The 18,486-nt window shown below is 47.2% G+C and overlaps 1 protein-coding gene across 1 annotated transcript in view; it reads left to right on the forward strand.

Annotated features, from left to right (window-relative positions):
- Positions 1-2,205: 2,205 nt before the first annotated feature.
- The window catches only part of LOC144107858 (uncharacterized), a 58,731-nt gene continuing 42,450 nt past the window's right edge, over positions 2,206-18,486 (forward strand). The window contains 5 exon segments of the mRNA XM_077641072.1: positions 2,206-2,474; positions 9,668-9,757; positions 11,768-11,839; positions 12,661-12,726; positions 13,549-13,684. Coding sequence (XP_077497198.1) covers positions 9,709-9,757; positions 11,768-11,839; positions 12,661-12,726; positions 13,549-13,684 — 323 coding nt within the window. The 5' untranslated portion in view covers positions 2,206-2,474; positions 9,668-9,708.

The raw sequence follows: 18,486 nt of genomic DNA on the forward strand, positions 1-18,486 counted from the left end.
GGCCCTGACGAGCCTCACTCTCCGCACTGAGGAACCGTAGACATTAAAGCCGGCATCGAGGTTTTCTGTGCTCCATAGTTCTGCTTGGATCTGGTGGCTCTCGTTGTGTGTTGCGTAGCGCCTTATCATTCGCAAAGAGGATGAAAGTGCGTCGCACAGTTTTCTCCTCAAACGAAACGATGATTCTGATGACGAAGTCATCACATTAGGACGCTCGTTCATGGCGTCTACCATTGCGGTCATTGAGTCATAGTAATGGCCGCTATTTGTGAAAATCTCCCTGCTTTTCAGGAGCACCGTCGACTTGCTGCGGCTGAAAGACACGCTCACAGCTGATGGCAACTGGTACTTAACAGACGCTCTGAAGTTGTGCACCATGGCATTTCTGGAGTCCACCAGTTCCTGATGTTCCCACCAATCGTGAACGAGAGCGCTAGCGAGGGAACGGAAGAAGCTTTGGGGCCGCGCAAGAGTTGTCACGCACGACCTGTAGAAAGACGTGGAGAAGCGTCCCGCGACACCCCTTGGCATGGCTTCAGACGTGGCGCCGGTGAGCAATGAGTGCTCACACTGCTTTTGGAGGTAGTCTTCGTGCCTCTTTATCGCCAATGACGTTAGAACAGACGTATGAGAAGAAATCCTTGCACGGGTCAGTGCTTTGGTTGAGGTGCCAGGCTAATTCGCTCGCTAGATCAGGGCAGCAGAATGGGGACACGTCCTTGCCTTCGTGAGGGCTCCGCACGTAGACACCGGTTGATATGGCTGCGGCAGCGCCCACAACTACACCAGCCAGAACGAAAACGGTGGCTAGGCGGTGCCAGGGTCCTTAGTGAAGAGGTAGCTTGGTGCCGTCCAAGCCGCGGCGGCAGTTCTGTTGCGAGGGCTGTTGTCCTGCATGTTTGCAGTCTTCCGTCGCTTCTTCTTTACGTCATGCGGTAGCTGCACTTCCTCTTCTTCCCCACAAAGCAGGCACTAACTAACCTTTGTGCAAAGACTGCGTCGGGGTAATGGTGCCATGATGGACAAGGCAGCAGCATAACCGGCGGGATGCTCAGTGGTCACCTCTGCTTCTTGCTAAACACTATGGCTATGCTTGTTCAATGACAACTGTCATCGAATGGCTGCCTTCCAGTGAATCCAGTGAGATGATATAAGCCATCTATTTCAGTTCCCGACAGATGAAAGCACCCAGCAGTTAGCTATATCACATGCTTCACCCACCTACGCTAGTCTTTTTAATTATTCAATTATAGCTAATTAATCCCTGTTAAGCTTAATCTCGCTTTCTTGCTGTGAAGTCGCCCTTATCGATGTTTTGTAGCTGACTAGCTGTATCTGTTATTAGTACTATTTCTGTACGGACCTGTGACTTCGTGACCCTTGTCTGAATGCTAGACATTTGTAACCATTTATCTGGTTATCTGGTTGAAATCGGCCTGACCATAAGACTCAATAAATATGTCGCTTCCTGTCCAGCCTCCAGAAACGACAAGGCATGAAACCTCGACATGCAGTGTGTAAGGTGCAGAGATAAGCAAACGGAGCACGCTGTTCCGTTCTAATTGCAGTAACGCCCTTCCTGCTGGGCATGAAGACAGGCATACAATAAACTTTACTATGTGAGTGGGAGGGGTGGAATCTCTCAGAACGCAGCACGTCAACCCCGCCGGATGTTCAAAAGCTTATGCAGCTAAGCTCAGCTACGAGCTGCGCCGCGCGGTGTCCCACAGCTCCTCGCTAGTGACACGAAGAAAAACATATCTTCACGAGAAAGTGCACCACCATCCATTACCAGCCTGCACATACCACATTTGCCTGTTTCAATTAGGAAACGAGTGAAAAACGTTAGAAGGCAACAGCGTGCTCCGTTTGCTTTTGTCCGCACCGGATACATTGATGCAACGAAACTTCAAAACAGAACTTGACAAGAAACCGCCCCATCATAATGAATACAACAACAAAAGACAAAATGAAACGCGATCTTTTTGTGCGTCAACATGGACCCAATAAAACAAGCGGATAAACTAACACAAAGTGGCTTGTTGGTAACTTGCCATCTTGTTGCGTCAGTAGGAAGAGCCTCCACTGTGCCGCGGCAGCATCGAGCTTGGGGGAAGGGGATGCTGAGGGAGTAGCGAGAAGGACGATTGCGCAAATAAGGGCGAGGATTCTTTTCTCCCTCGCACCTCAAAAGAGATAGAGAGAGAAGTGATGCGCACGCTGAGAGTTCAGAGCGTGCAGTCGAACGCCGGACAGAGGGGGTTCCGGTCCAGAAGACTGCGACGCCGCGGAAACGATGGAAACTTGAAGAAAGAAAAAGTGGTGCAGTCAGGGTGCGACCAAAAAGTGCTGCTGTTGGCGCGTGTGAATTCTGCGTCTCGCCCGACAGTGCTTTCCTCTTGTGTGACATCAAGCGCCGCAGGAGCGCTGGATCAGGCCTTTTGGAACATCTTCTGCTACATCCAGCTTGCAGGGTAAGTCCGAATTTGTATCGCTGCGCAGGTCTGCAAAATTTGTGATTGCTTGCGCTGATTTTGTAGGCTCAAGAGCATAAACCATAAAAAAAAAAACATTCCAGAGTTATGTCTTTTTTTAAGTGCCTTAAGGTCCCTTGAATGCGAAGGGCATTTGGTGCAAAGAAGGAGGTGAGTAAGGGACGTCAACACAAGAGCTTCTCGGTTTATCCTAAAAAAATATGACACGACGCCATTCTGCAGGTCAGCGCGTGTAGATCAAGTTCCGAACACGAATGCTTCCAGGCAGTGTAGGGGACAGTTCGAGAGGAGGATATAAAAAAATGCAGATAAAAACAAGAAGGCAGTCCAAAACTGCCCGTTCTCCATCAATGAAACCTAGGCAAAATTTAAACTGACCGCAGTGCCAAAATGAGTGACCATGCAGTAACTCGCCGATGCGCCCTGGCGGAGAATACGTTTCTTGAGGCCGAAAACAGAAGTGACACGCTTCAGGGCAGCTTCCGACAGTTTATGCTCAGACTGGAATATGTGAAGCTTATGTACCCCGTGAACATTAATGAAAAGCGGGATCGCTCAGGCGCAGTTTTCTTCTTGAACTTTTACAACTTTTATTCACGATAAAAAAAAAACTTCATAAACACCCCACAACCCCAAAAAACCCCAAAACCCATAGCCGAAGCCACTTGGGGCCCATAGTCATACACGCTTGGCAGCACAATAATACTTTGATAAAACTTTACACAAAATATGGTTGTCAGGGGAAAAAAAGATAAATTTAGGAACGATGTAACTTTATATAACCAATAAAATATTTTCATATAATATTCAAGGATTCTGGAAGTTCTGACTTCGAGGAGAATATTATTTCATACTTTTGCACTATATAATTGTAATAAGGGCTGCCCATAGACTTTGCGCGTTACAGAAAGAATAAAATCTCCCTCCCCTTCCCCCCCCCCCCCCCCCCCCCCCCCCAGCCCATCTTGCAGGACAACTATGAAACTTTCTGAACAAAGAAGGAATAATTTAACTTAAATTAGAATGCTTCAAAAAAGCAACATAGAGGAAGAACTGCAGTTGACCTGTACCGATAGATTGCAGCATTCTAACCACAAATACGAAGCTTTCTCTTAAAAAGAAACTTTTTATGAGCTAGAAAGGGTTAATAAAATGCAATACACTTGTCGCCACCATTTTCCGCTTCCGCGAGCAGACTTCGTTAACGCCAGTGGAGTTTTTAGTCACGGATCCGCGAGGCTCGTCTACACCACGATTCACTTCCATACCGTGATCACTGAGTCCAGCCCTGACGTCACAGGTTTGAATCGAGTGGCTGGAAAAAAAATAATTTTAAATTCAATTTTATCCGCAATAAATGCGTCTTTTGCATCCTAACATACATAAACATAGCCAGAAAGATAAACAGAATCGATTTTTCGCTGAAGGCAAAAATTGGATGATGTCCTCCGTGTCCATTAAAAGCGCTGCTTTGATCAAGAGAACAGCGGCGTGCATCGTCGCGGACCGATGCACTGCAGGACCGTGCAAGCAGCCCTTAAGAAAACTTCTTTAGACAGTCTATAGACTGTCTATTAACTTCTGTCTATAAAGTCGAGAGGCTATAGACGAACCCTAGAAAACAGTCTATGGGCAATACAAATCCGATAGACAGTCTAGAGACAATCTACAGATCTATGGCCATGACCTTTTGGTAGACTTTTGTCTATAGACAGTCTGTAGACTATGAGTAGACAACAATAAATATCTATAGGAAGGCAATAGAGTTTATAAGGAGTCTATAGACCATATTTATAAGGGAGGAGGACGACTTCAAGCCCGACGGGCGCCAAAGTCGGAAGGGACGGCTCTGGAGGAAGTCCGGGTTGTCGTCGCCCAGCGGCGTCTGCGGCCGCTTCCATTGCGCGAGTTTTTGAGCTCCAATCTGAGACCGGGGGTGGGCGGGGTGAGGGGGACCCTCTCCGTCGGCGCCTGGACGCCGACGATGTCAATTGCCGGAGCCACGTTCCTTCCGACGCCCAAACTGGGCCAAGGATGAACGGCCACTGCTGCTACTGCTTGTGTGCGTGCCAAAACGCACGAAGTATCACAAAGCCCGGGAGCAGACCCATCGAGGGGCCTGGCAAATCTTTGGCCGCAAAGCGAGCATCGTGGGTGCGGACATGAACGCGCACGACACGTAGTGCGCGTTGTAGTCTCTACTCAGTGCGTACACCGTGCAGGTAGTCTACGTTGCGTAGACATTGTATGCAGATTACACATTTCGCATCGTGCCAGAGTGAGCCTAGCAGACGACAGCGCCGGCAGCCTATTAGAGGAGGGAGGCGAAAAAAAGTCATCCGCGGAGAGCGTAATAAGAGACTGCGAATACAGTGCCAGCTGCACTCTCTGATGGTCACGTGACCGCGATTGTATTCCGCGGGCGCCTTTATTTCCTGCCCTGGAGCGAGTAAATTCCTTTGTACCTAAAACATGATTCCATGGGGCAACTGTTCCCTATTCGGGGAGAGCGGGGTAAAATGCGACATGGGGGAAAAAAAGAACAGTTTGGTACTTTGCGCCCCCTGGATTTTAATCTTGCGATCAAATTAACTGTATATTTATATGGCATGACTTGCCAAGTGTTCACTGCGGCTCAGCTTCAGGCTGATGATATTGGCTTTTTTAAGTAAGGAAAATAATTTCGAAGTGAGCCCTGGTGAACGGCCTTTCTGCAGACGGCTTATTTCGATACTGTCAAGCTTGATCGAATATGTGCCGTGGGTTAACGTAAGTGCTTGCAGCTGGTTATTGGTCTTTCTCGTGCAATTGGTTTAAAAATGTTTGCGCCTGCCATTCTTGAAAGGAAATTACTTTACCAGCAGACTACACGTGGGGCAGAACACGACATATTGTGATGTCCTCTAAAGGCCTAATGGCAGGAGTTTTATTTCTTGTTCCAAAGCTACCTTTGTTTTGTCGCTATCTCGGATAATAGGACCGAACAAAAGCGAAACACAAATTGCGGATTTGCACGTAGAAGTGAAGAAAGCTCTGCAGAGCTCCACGCAGAGCTGGTGCCATCAAGCGTTTTAGTGTTCCCAAAGGCGCCTACCACTCAACAGTAAACAAAATGAAACAATATGACAGACAGAAACTGCACAAAATTTCTTCGTCACCTCAGCGGCGCATTCTTTCTTGTGGGAAGGTACAGCTACATGAACAGCGCACTGCGACAATGGAGCAAGATCTGTTCAGTCTGACCTACAAATCACGTTTAAAACCTCCTGTTCCAGTACTGCGAATCGCAGAAAATCGCAAGTCCAGTTAACTGAGCGAAAGAGCAACAGCTGTGGCTACTAAAACAGAAAAAAAAAAGTTGAGAGAGAAATTCAAAAGAATCGTGTTGGCAGAACACACGCAATGTCTGGGTGTGGAAATGCGTGTCTCTAGCGGGTCACGAAACAAAGCAGTTGCCAGTACTTGTTATGAGGATGGGTTCACAAAGAATTTGTTGGTGTCCGTGGAGCCGACATCATGCGTTCATTGGGAGTATGCGTAATATCTTAATTTTGGAAGAATGTGTTATTCTCACCAGTGCACTGTCTCATTAGTACCCCATGTAGTGGGACAAAATTCGACAGTTTGAATTTTTTAGCATCATAAAATTTTTATATTTACTGATCATGGTGCTTAAATGGTATCAAATAATTCGGCAATACTTGTTTGTTGATAAATGTAAACAACAAAAAAAATCGGTGATTTGCAAAACTGTGTCACGTTTTGCCACATTCTATGCTAAGTGCTAAATAAATAGACAGACGAGAAGCACTTATCCGTGAATGAGCTAACGCTTGGCATTATTCAAATTGGCGCATGAACATCGCGTTCGGCGTACGGAAGTATGGTTGCTCTTTTACCATAGTCTAGTCTGGACCCAACACTAGCCTTCTGACTATGGGTACAAACAATTATTGTGAATTTTCGGACATTGTATGCACAACAACAAAAAAAGAAAAAAGTCACCTGAAAAAAAAACCGTTACATCATGACTTCCCAGTTTAACAGCTAAGATCTGCAAGTAGATATGATTGTCTGCATCTAAACTACCAACGGTGCCTTAAGTAACAAGTGGTCCAGCTATTCAGAATTTGGTGCCATTTTTCTGCTTTCTAATACGGCTTTACAAGGATTAAACTGCAGTATACCTACATGCTTGACACCCTCACTCTACCTGGCCTCAGGTATGCGCTGCCATTGTTATATATAATGGAGAAAAATAAAACATTATGATATAAATCGTGACAAAATCATGGAACTCCCATTTTCTAGCTGGACGCTCATTAGTGTAGTGGCATCTGCAGATATTGGCAAGGATTCATCGGTGGGTGGCTCTAGTTTAGTCAGACATCATGGAATCACAGCGCTTGCAGACGAGGACACAGAGGGGACACACACGCAACTGCGCTGATGTTTTGAGATTAGTACATGTCTTGAGATGCTACTACTGCTCTGCAGGTTCTTGCTATGCAGCATCGTGCGGCGTCAGAAATCGTGCCTAGCATTGCTGGACATCGGAAACTAACGTCATCTGTTGGCCGCCATCACCGAACCCCGCGCAACTCAAAGGGGGATATTTTATACGTGCAATTTCGTGACAACTGTACGGTCCCGAGAGATTCTTCGCAAACATTGTGATTACCGTTGCCGACTCTTTCATCTGGCCGCAGAATGTGACCTATAAAATGCTTCCTGCACTCACACCAACTATTTCCGACGGACATAGAAAATCGATGGGCTGTTCCGAACATTCGAAATCTCCGTGGTGAATGGATGGATGAATACGGCTGAACCCTTTAAATCGGGCGGTGGTTCAAGCCACCTAGCCATGACTTGTGAAATTTTACTCTTGTCTTGGTTTCAGCCACCAATCAGATAACCTTCGCTTGGTTACTTCTACCCGCTAAAAATCTACTTCCCCTTCACTGTCCTTAAACCCCAGTGCCTTGGATAAATCAGCCCCGCTGCTTTCCACTGTAGGGTGATTTTGTGTGTTCAGCGCCACGCGGCAAGTAGTGGCAGCCGTGCGAACTAGAAGCGTTTGTCCGGATTTCCTGGGCTTGTATATAAAGTTGTGCATATGTGGCAAACGAACAGATATTAAGAGGCGTACACAGAGACTAGTTACAAGTGACTAATAGTTTTCTTTTTTTACTCTAGCACTAATATACACCAGTTTCGGAAGAAAAGAAATCAAATAGGTTAATAGGTTACGAGTTGTAGTCGTGTTTAGTGTAAAATACAGTTGTATTACGTGCCACCAGTGCAGCTTGAGCTGCCAAACGCAACTCGTAACGCCGTCCTTCTCGGAACGCGTGCACGCTTAACGAGCCCGCGAGGCCTTCTCAGACCTCAAGGCAGGATGGATGGAGTCGCGCGCCGTCTTCCGGAACTTCCCCCCGCCGTCTGATTATGCACAAGGGGAAAGGAGGTGAGGGGGGGAGCGTCTACGGCGCAGCATAGCGTCACGCGGCGCCTGAGAGAACGCAGTCAACGACACCGCCTCGCTACCGACGTAATAAAAAGTGGAGGAGAGGCACGCCACTCGGCTGGAGAAGGACTTAACCTTTGTTAGATTGAACCTAATTCACGACAGCGCATTCGTAATGCCACGTCCGTCTATGTATATGGTGCTACGGGTCTGGCATGCGTGCCATTGGCATTCACGCCTTGCTGCAACGTGTCGTTCGCGCGTTTGTACTGTCCGCAGAAAGACGAAAGCTCAAAAATACAACGGTGAACGAAATTAATTAGTACTTCGCTGCGGGTCAGCTGGTTCGTCCTCGAGTGCACATATTCGTGTCGAAGAGAGGAGTACCACAGACGACAGGTATTGCACATAACTCGGATTGTAGGACTTCTCGCACGCGCATTACGCCACCCATTACCACTGAGTGTGCTATGACCGGATATTCACCATACCACGCTGACAGAAGCAAGGAATTACGTTTAGTTTATTGGGGTTTAACGTCCCAAACCGACTCAGGCCATGAGGGACGCCGTAGTGAAACGCTCCGGAAATTTCGACCACCTGGAGTCATTTAACGTGCACTGACATCGCACAGTACCCGAGCCTATAGCTTCGCCTTCATCAAAATGCGACCGCCGCAGCAGAAATCTAACCCGCGTGTTTCGGATCAGCAGCCGAGTGCCCTAACCACTGAGCCACCGCGGCGGCGAACGCATAACGTGAGTGTAAACCAATTATGTTTGCGGCGAATTGGAGAGCGTTTGTTTTTAAGGCAGGTGGCGCTTAGGGAGATTTTCTTCTCTCCACCTGTCAACCGTTTCCCTCTCCCCTTCCGTTCTCCTCTTGTAGGGGAGAGGAGGGAGACGCTGGAAGCAGAATGACCAAGCAAAAACAAAAATGACTAAGAATAAAATGACCCAGGCAACACAAGGCCTACGCGCAATAATATGCAGCCTCTAGAAGAACTGTGTCCAGAAATGAAGCTTGCTCCTTAGAAAATGTTTTAGACAGTCTATAGACTGTTCATAAACTTCTGTCTATAAAGTCTATAGACTATCCATAGACAAACCTTAAGGAACAGCCTATAGACAAAACAAATCCTATAGACAGTCTATATACAATCTATAGATTTATGGCTATACACTTTCAGTAGACTTTTGTATATAGATATAGATAGTTTATAGACTAGGAAGAGAGAAAAATAAATATCTATAGGAAGGCAATAAAGTATATAACAAGTCTACAGGCTGTCTATAGACCATTTTTATAAGGGGCGCGGGAGCTATTCCTTCTCGCAGTGCTTGAAAAGAGTAACCTGGGTCTCACAAACACCCACCAGTGGATGTTTAAAAGAGCCATCCGCCAGTGCAGTGTCCAATCGCTTAACCGGTGAGCTACTGCGTCGGTGGCGGTATGACGACTCGGCGCAATCTAACGAGTGAAACATTTCACGTAGTTGCGTAGTCCAAACTGGAATAGAAACAAAACTGGAGTAAATAGAAGAGTGAAAGAAGAATGTTATCGAAATTGCTCCGCATAAATCGAATTTATCGCCCCTGAATTGTTTCATCCGTACCCCGAAACACGTCGGCAGGCTCAACTTCCCCTCCGCGTATTCGGCAGTTTTGATGAAGTGGCTGTTCGATTTTCCTCTATTTTGCAGCGCGTCGGCGCCGCCTACCCAGTGGACGCTGCTCAGAGAACATGCTGTCCGCCCTACACTGCCTGACGGCGGCAGTGCTACTATTCACAGGTAAGCAAAAAACCAGTAACGCGCCCCAGTAACTTCTAAGCTAACATTGTAACAGCGCGGCTTGGAATATTTTCGATATTGTATCTATTGAAGCGGATATAAACAGTAATAAAAATAACGCACTGAAGTTAACGTGAAGCAGTTTAGCGTCGTCAGGTTTACACCAAAGGTGGAAAATATTAAGAGTATCCGATCACCACAGAACTGATTTTAAGTAACGTGCCATTCCAAGCGAAGGAGGTCAAGGTCAAGGCTTCAGCGATGACCCGGCTTTTGCAGATTTGGTCGTGAAGTAGAGCTTTCGCTCTAAAAACTGTCCGGCATCGGCGTCGGCGGCCACCGTTCGAAGTCCCGCAGCCGCTCCGGCAACCTATTTGGGCCACCTAAGCCACGTGACCTTGTGACGTCATCAGAACCTGCGCCACCCCCCCCCCCCCCCCGGATTTGAGCAAACTGACCGCCGTGGCAGAGGGCAGTTAAATTAATGATTGCTCGCGAGATAGTGCTTCGGAAAAGCAACCTGGGTCACAGAAGCCCACAGTTGCAGCATTCTGTCAGAAGTGCTTTGAAGAATGTATGAATGTAAAGTAGAGAATGATCCATTCCGCATACCGCTATCGCGTCATACCCTCAAGGAGAAGCTTAAGTGTCCCTTACAAATTTTTTTTAAGCGTTGGTTTGGCACCATAATTCAAGGCACGAACAAAGCCTTCTTTTTTACAGCGTTTCTTTCTCTTCGAATCTAGCTAACACAAATCGGCGAGGAGAAGGCATTCCGGTGGCAGTGAATTATACCAGACTTCTCTAATCGCCCTCCGGTTATCGTCCTGCTCATAGCACTTTTTTTTTCTTTTCGGCAAAATTGCTTTTCTTTCTTCAGAGACGCCGCGTAATGCTGGTGGAACGACGTCACCACCCTGTGGACCAACGAAGAATTGTGTAGTGACGTGATCACTGCTGTAGCGCGTGATAGTTGCGGGCTGTTTGATAGCTTATGGTTTAAGGGGGTTTAACGTCCCAGAGCGCCTCAGGCTATGAGGGACGCCGTACTGAAGAGCTTCGGAATAATTTCGACCACATGGGGTTCTTTAACGTGCACTGACAACGCACAGCACACGGGCCTCTAGAATTTCGCCCCCATCGAAATTTGACCGCCGCGGCCCGTATCGAACCCGCGTTTTTCGGGTCAGAATTAACAGCGCAAGGTCAAGAGGCTGTGACGTCACGACCCTCTCGGCCAATCCGCATTTTCGTCAAAGGACATCGGGGGTTTCCTTCGAACGACCTCTCTAACGCTATCACGTTAAAAGTCGCAAATCTGCGTTTCGGAGGCGCTTTGTTGGCCTGCGGCGCGCGCACTGATGTCCCTTCTCAAATGCACCAGAGACAACAGTGACGTTCAAGAACGGAGCCGTTGAGGCCACCCTGGTTATTCGTACATTTTGGCCAGTAAACACGACGCTAGCAGTTTAGCGAATTTCATTTACGCTGCCTTATTTGAAAGACTACCTCGTGCAGCGATCATACAGCAGCATGTTTGTCTTCTAATCTCATTATCCTCCTAGCACCAAGTACACACAGGCATGCTTACGTGCACTTGGTGCACAGAACATGTTAGAACGTAAGTGCGTGCCAATCTATAAGCTGGTCTGTATCGATAGATGCTTCTACTATGCTTCTACTGAAAAGGCAGGTTTTATAACTTAAAAAGGACCATTCTACAAGGTTTTAAGCTCGAAAAAAAATCCGTTACCCATCACAACGTGGCGCCAGTCTTCCACCTCTCAACAAATACTTCACTGCAGTAAAATCTTATACGAGATGTTCGTACCAAGCAAATTGAACGAAATGTTTCGTTGGAATCTAACGGTTGGATGACAGTAGGGGCCAGTTAAGCCACATCATCGTGGCTTCTTTTCCGATGTTTCTTGCAAGAAGAAACTGAGCCTCAGATAGTAACCCATTGTTTCGTGGCATGCTCTGGCTGACTCAATCTCGCCACTTTCGCAGTCGTACGAGGACAGAGCGACAACGACCTGTTTGTCATCGAAGAGACGATAACCAGGCTGCCACCGGAGTATGGTACGTCCGCCCGGCGTCTCGCTTTCCTCGTCCCCGCTCTCCCCTTCCCCGTTTCCCTGGTCATGCATGCACGGATACGAATTGACTACGAAAACACACGTTTTCCTTTGCCGGGAACCTTCACTCTGTGTTGGGAAAGCTAGCGCGAGGCGCAAGGCCCGTGCTACGTGCAGCAGGGAGGTCACGTGATCACACGCCCATGGAGTGCACCCGGGCCCTCTATTATATTCTCCTCCTTCTGGTCAAGCTTGGCCGCAGAGACACTTTTTGACGACGACGACGACAAACACGTCTAGCCCGGGAACCTCCACGTTATCAGCTAGCGCTACAGAAAAAAAAAAATGAAACTGGCTGTCTTCACAGATCATTGCGGTCCAGCAAACATTGTGCCATCGTAAAGTCATTGACGCCAAGTTAGTTAGCTGCGCAACATAGGAAACAAAATCTGCATAATCCGCATAAAGAAGTAAACCGGAACTCAAATGAACTGTAGTTTTAAACTTGCACATAGTGTTTGTACAGATGTTTATTTTGCTAGCGGAGCATCTTCGCACTAAACAAATAAGTGTGAAAGTGCTTCTAATTTTACTTATTTACTGTCGATATGACTGATTAGTGTAAGACGAGTGGCTAGCAAACAGCTCGAAAGTTCTCGAAATTAAAAAATAAGCATACTAGCCAGCTCATTCCAGAAGCGGCTTGTAACGGCCTACATTACATCATCAAAACAATCATCATTAAACAATCGATCATCAAAACAATCGCAGCGTTTTCAGGTAACTTCTGCAGGCGTAATGTGAGATGGTGAACTCATCTTGCAGACAACACGGAAAACGAGGTCACCGAGGTCTGTCCGCGAGCAAAGCCAGGACAAGATGACCTTCCAGGTATGTGCAGGTAGTTTTTAAAGCGTATCAACTGACTGAACTCAAGGAAAGATTGGTGTTGGAGTCGGCAGTATGGAAACTAATCGCATGACCTGTACGCGTCGACATGTTGAAGCGATTCTGGACCTTTACCTTTAATGGCCGCTGGTTGCATTGACAGTCTATGGACTCTGATAATGTTATTTGATTGACCCCGAGATTAGCGCAAAAGGTATCACCGTGAAATCTACGCGCATTACTTCAAATGCCTGTGAGATTTTCGCTAATATTGGGCGATTCGCGCCAACCAGGTTTTAGAAAACTCGTCCTAGCCATGGGAAGTAGCATATAGAAGGAGATTTGTAACCAAATAGATTGAAATGGATTCAAATGGAAAATGAATGCGCTGTATTTTCTCCTGTATTCACCATGTTCCCGTTGCTTTGCGGCTAACTCGAGAGAGAAGTGGCAGCTGCCCCTCAAACCAGCCCTCTAGCCAATGGCGTCGACCGATTGTCGTGACAACGTGCTTAATCTCACTGCACCTGCTAGCGGGAAATCGCAGAGGGCTAGCAGGTGCAGAGGATTAACCACCGATTAACCGTGACGTCACAACAATCACTATTCCACGAGTCTGTCCTAATTACCTCCACTTCTAGTACTTCGGTCACGGCTAATTGTTCGCAAACAGTGTGTATGTTGTCTCCTGTCTTTACCCAGTTGCGCTGCTCACTAAGTCTTGCTCGTGATTGTTGGCGGACGCTATGAAGAACAACGCAGACCAGAGCATCGCGTTGCTACTTTCCTCCTCTCCCCTCTCTCTCTCTCCCCCTTTGCGAGCAGGCTTCGACATGATCCGCAAGTTCCGGCTGGACGATGTGCAGTTCGACTTCCCGGGAGTCCGGCGGGTCGTCGGTTCCAACAGCCTCCAGACGGCCTACAGGCTCTCCAGGAAGGCCGAGCTCGTCTTGCCCACCAGGTGTGCACGCAGACGACGACTCGTGCTTCCTCTTATTCTCCCTTCGTAGTTGTCTGTGGCCACCTTATTCACGACACTACAGTTACGCTACATTCCTGCTCACGTTTACTCAATCGGAGATAGAGAAAGGATATGGGGTGATGAAGGAAGCAAAGGCTCGGTAACTGTCTCACTCAGAGTAGTGGGCACCTGACCCGCCCCATGGGAGAACAGGTGGAGAGAGAGAATTAGAAGGGGGAAAGAAAGAATCGCAGCGACACACTTTTGTTCAAAAGTCAGGACACACTTGCTTTGCTTTCAGCCGCGTAGTGGCCTCCTTATGGCTCCCATTAAGCACTGGATCTCTGTACGGTGAGGAGAACTGTCGTCCTCGCCCTTCATGACCTTTCGGTCCATAAAGGTGCTATAGGAGATCCTCCATAGGGCTCAGATAAACCATGTGGCATGAAGACTATTGACCTATGTCATGTGCACCACGGTATAAGAACCATGGACGTGCGCGTGAGTGGGCTGGTAAAAGCCACTTCAGGTCCGGATAGTGGTGTTGCAAGTCACATTGCACGCCTGTACAATGCCGACGCCCTTGGAAGCAGGAGAGAGAAAACGACAGTGTAATTATGAAAAGAAAAACAGAAAGATGGTTTTGGTTTATGGGGGTTTAACGTCCCGAAGCGACTCAGGCTATGAGGGACGCCGTAGTGGAGGGCTCCATATAATCTCGGCGACCTTGGGTTCTTTAACGTGCACTGACATCGTACAGAACACGGGCCTATAACATTTCGCCTGCATCGAAATGCAACCATCGCGGCTGGGATCGACTCCGCGTCTTTCGGGTCAGCAGCCGAGCGCCGTAACCATACGACCCATAAGAGCACCATGAGAGCAACTATGATTGTAATCAGGTGGGAAACAGCTACGACTTCGTAACGGGTATGAAGAGCTAGAAGAGCGAGCGCGACTTCAAATTCTGACGAGAAACAGTTTGTTAATGTGACTATGTGCGACGAAGTCAATGAAAAGTGCAGCGCTTCTCACTTGCATAAAACCTATTTAAATGCGTTATCTGCCGACCAGTCATCAGTCAGCTAAAGTGGTAGCACTACACCGGAATGCACCCGATTCATACATCAAGCGAGTTTATGCCCATGAGCCAGTTTTCATACCATGGCACATGTAAGCTGCTACGCGTAGCTGCGCTCACACGGGACGCATGGACGAACGGGCGGAACCAGCTTACAATGAAGCGGAGCTAATCACACGCCTACGCACGAGGGCAAGCTGACATATATTGGTGAGGGCAGAGAAAAAGAAAGAAAAATAATGTTACCCAGCCCGCACCGCCAATGGCAAGGGCAAGCTGACAGAGGGAAGAGTCCCGACCTCCGTCTCGCATAGCCGTTTGAGACTCCCGTCCCCCAACAGCTAGCTGCACAGCACCATTTTACAGCCAAGCGGGCCGCACTGATGAAAGAAAGGTCGCAATAGGTGAAAAGCACTCCATGAACTTCTGATGATGATGTCCGCATTAAGCCCGTAGACTTCATCATCAGAAGTTCGTGGAGTGCAATAGAGGCCAGAATGACCCAACGCATGCAACTGTTGCGCTGAGGCGCAGCATTAATGAGATTGACTATGCTCAAACACCTTGATGAGAAACCATATTCGTAGAGAACTTTTCCTTTTTCTGGAGATTAGCAGAGGTCCCATTTTGGCGAAGTCCGTGCAGCTCTTGACTTGCTGAGTGACGACTCATTTGCAGCATGGGTTGATTACATGCGAAAACGCGCAGAAAATGCGCACACGAGGATGGAGAGCACGGACATGCGGAGCATACAAAACTGCCGTGGATCATTCCACGCCAAACGTACCAGTGTTTGCGCTCGACACCCTCCCATCCTTTCGATAAAACTTGTAACTGTTTAGTGAACCAGCTAAAGTAATTACCCTTAATAACTTTCGAGAAAAAAATTTCCTGGTCTATGATAGCCCCTCCAATTTCTCAAAGGAGGGCAGAAGTTGGCGTCAGAAAAAAATTTACAAAAAATCAAATATTTTCTTTTCGGGCTTCAAAAGTGTTTAGAGATAATGAATACGCAGTGTGGTTTTTTTCGCACAGAAAAAATTTGTAGCGCAGATATTTTGTGTTGCTTTATTTCATTACTTTCCCCAAAAAACATGGTTTTTGCGATATTTTATGCTCTTTCGAGACATTGGCAAGCAACACCACATGTTCGCCGCTTCTCTATAATATGTACTATCTCAATAAATAGTTTAAAGTATGACACAACGCAGTATATATATTTCAGAAAAAAAAATGTCTAACTAAATAACAGTGTGCTGTGCAGTGTTTTCGGTCATAATTTTCGCACAGAGGCGTTCCTAGTAAAAACATAAATTCTAGCTCAATTGATAGCTATATAGTTGCATTGAACTTTCGTTCAGCGATTTTTATCGCAACCTTTTTTGTTTTAAGCGAGAAAACACTTTCGAAGTCCAGCGCTGTACCTCGAGCCGTGGTTGCCCCGTGTTCCGCCATCGAACCGCAGGGCGAGCACGGCCGTGGCCGCCGCGGCCAGGATCGAACCCGCTTCTCTAGGGCCAGCCGCTGAGCACCATAACCACTCAGGCAACGCGGCGGTTAGTAAAAAGAGCAAAGATGTTGTGGCCTATATGCCGGTCAGTTAGTAACAGTATCAGCACCTTAAAATATAGTTAGTGCCACTGCGTTTGTATGTTATCAAAGAAGGATTTCCATCATCGATTTTATCAATCCTGATTTGGTATACTGTGGGGTCATATACATTCTTGACAACGCGAGGCGACTGAATGTTGAAGCGGTAGCAACGGATGCTGCAGTTAAAACGCGCGGTTTTATAGCAAGGCTCTTCTCTTCGTGGCGTGTGCCAGCGGCGCACGCGCGCCATCGTACATAGCGTCGCGAGGAGCATAGCCTCATGCAATTCCCGTTTGATGTATGGTCTAAATTGCGCTTACAACCGGAGGATAACTGAAATATGGTGGCTCACCTCCATGGCGATTTTCAAAGGCCGCGGATCGACTTGCTTGCATAGGCTCTCGTGTTGTCTCCATAATCACTGCCGAAGTCACGAAGCGGCTGACGTCTTACGAACAGCGCACGCAGCCTACTAAAGCCACCTTGCCGCCGCTATCACAACGCCGCTTTTGCGCTGCCTAGCCATCGGCCCATGTAGCATTGCGTTTCCCTACGTCATGCGTACTCAGCCATTGCGACTAAGCCGTCGCGACAGTCATGGCGCCGTGGACCGATTTTGATTTTCCAGCCGGCCAACACGCAGGCTTCGCTGATGACGCAGAGCACTCTTATCTCTTTAGTGTCTGCTGCAGCGCGCTTCCCGGACAGCGTACGGCTCTCGGGAACCGGCGGAAGCATGCCGAGCAGTGCAGCGGCGGTACGGGGCAACCGTATACGGGTCGAGGTACAGAGCTGAATTTCAATTTATTTTTTCGCTTAAAGCAAAAAAGGCTCCTATGAAGATCGCTGAGCAAAATTTCAATGCAACTAGCTATCAATTGGGCTACAATTTATATTTTTACTTGGAACGCCTCTGCACGAAAATTTTGCCCGAAAACTCCGCACAGCACACTTTTTCTTTAAATTCGACACTTTTTTATGGAAGATACTATGTTGTATCACACTTTAAACTGTTCAATGAGGTAGCACATATTATAGAAAAGCGGCGAAACATGTGACGTTGGTCGCCAATGTCGCGAAAGAGCATAAAAAATTGCGAAAGTGGTGTTTTTTTTTTTTGGACGGGGGGAGGGGGATGAAGAAAATGAAATAAAGCAACACAAAAATTTGCTCTACAAATTTTTTTGCTGTGTGGATAAAAACCACAATGCATATTCATTATCTCTAAAAACTTTTCAAGCCCAAAAGTAAACTTTTTTTATTTCTGTAAATTTTTTTCTCACACCAACTTTTGCACTCTGGGAAATTAGAAGGGCTGTCACATTACCAGGAAATTTTTTTCTCCAAAGTTATTAAGGGTAATTACTTCAGCGGTTCAATAAAGAGCCACAAATTTTATCCAAAATATAGGAGGGGGTCGAGCGCCAACACTGGTGCGTTTGGCGTGGAATGACCCATGTTCGTTCTTGAAAGAGACAGCTTGTCTGTACATCCAAGCCATGCGACGATCACGGTCTTAATTACCCGCACAAATCTAATACCAGTGCCGCGCTTTTCTTACACAAAGATTAGCAACGAAACTAATTATGCACTGATGTTGTAGCGGGACTATAGTTTCACCACTAGCGCCGCCGGCGAAGAGGCTAAAGCTGGTAGCGCGAGCGCCCGAGAGTTGCTGGGACCTGCCATGGTATTTGAGGCAACAACAACAACAACGACCTACACCTCGACCGGACGCTACTGCTGCCGCTCCGTCGACCGTCTAATGGACGGAGCCTGAACAAATGTGGTCGGGGTCGCCTACCTGACGACCACCACAATGTCTCCTTTTTTTTCCTCCTTCAGCCGTTTCTAATGAGCATCATCCGCTTCTTCCTGTCCTGAGCTGATTCCAATAGAAAATAAAAACTGTGCAACCAAGACGGGAATAAAAGAAGACACGAAAGACTCCAATCCGCCCCAAAAATAGTAATCAATTACTTATTTGTAATTGTTCAGTTACTTTTCATGGGCTGTGTAATTGTCCACTGAAATCAATTATACTTCAGACGAACTGACTGTAATTGTGATCGGTAACTTGTTTTCCGTAAAATGTACAAGACTCATTGCACCACTGGAACCCACTAAC

Source organism: Amblyomma americanum, chromosome 10, assembly GCF_052857255.1.
Source record: "Amblyomma americanum isolate KBUSLIRL-KWMA chromosome 10, ASM5285725v1, whole genome shotgun sequence".
In the NCBI taxonomy this organism is placed as follows: domain Eukaryota; kingdom Metazoa; phylum Arthropoda; class Arachnida; order Ixodida; family Ixodidae; genus Amblyomma; species Amblyomma americanum.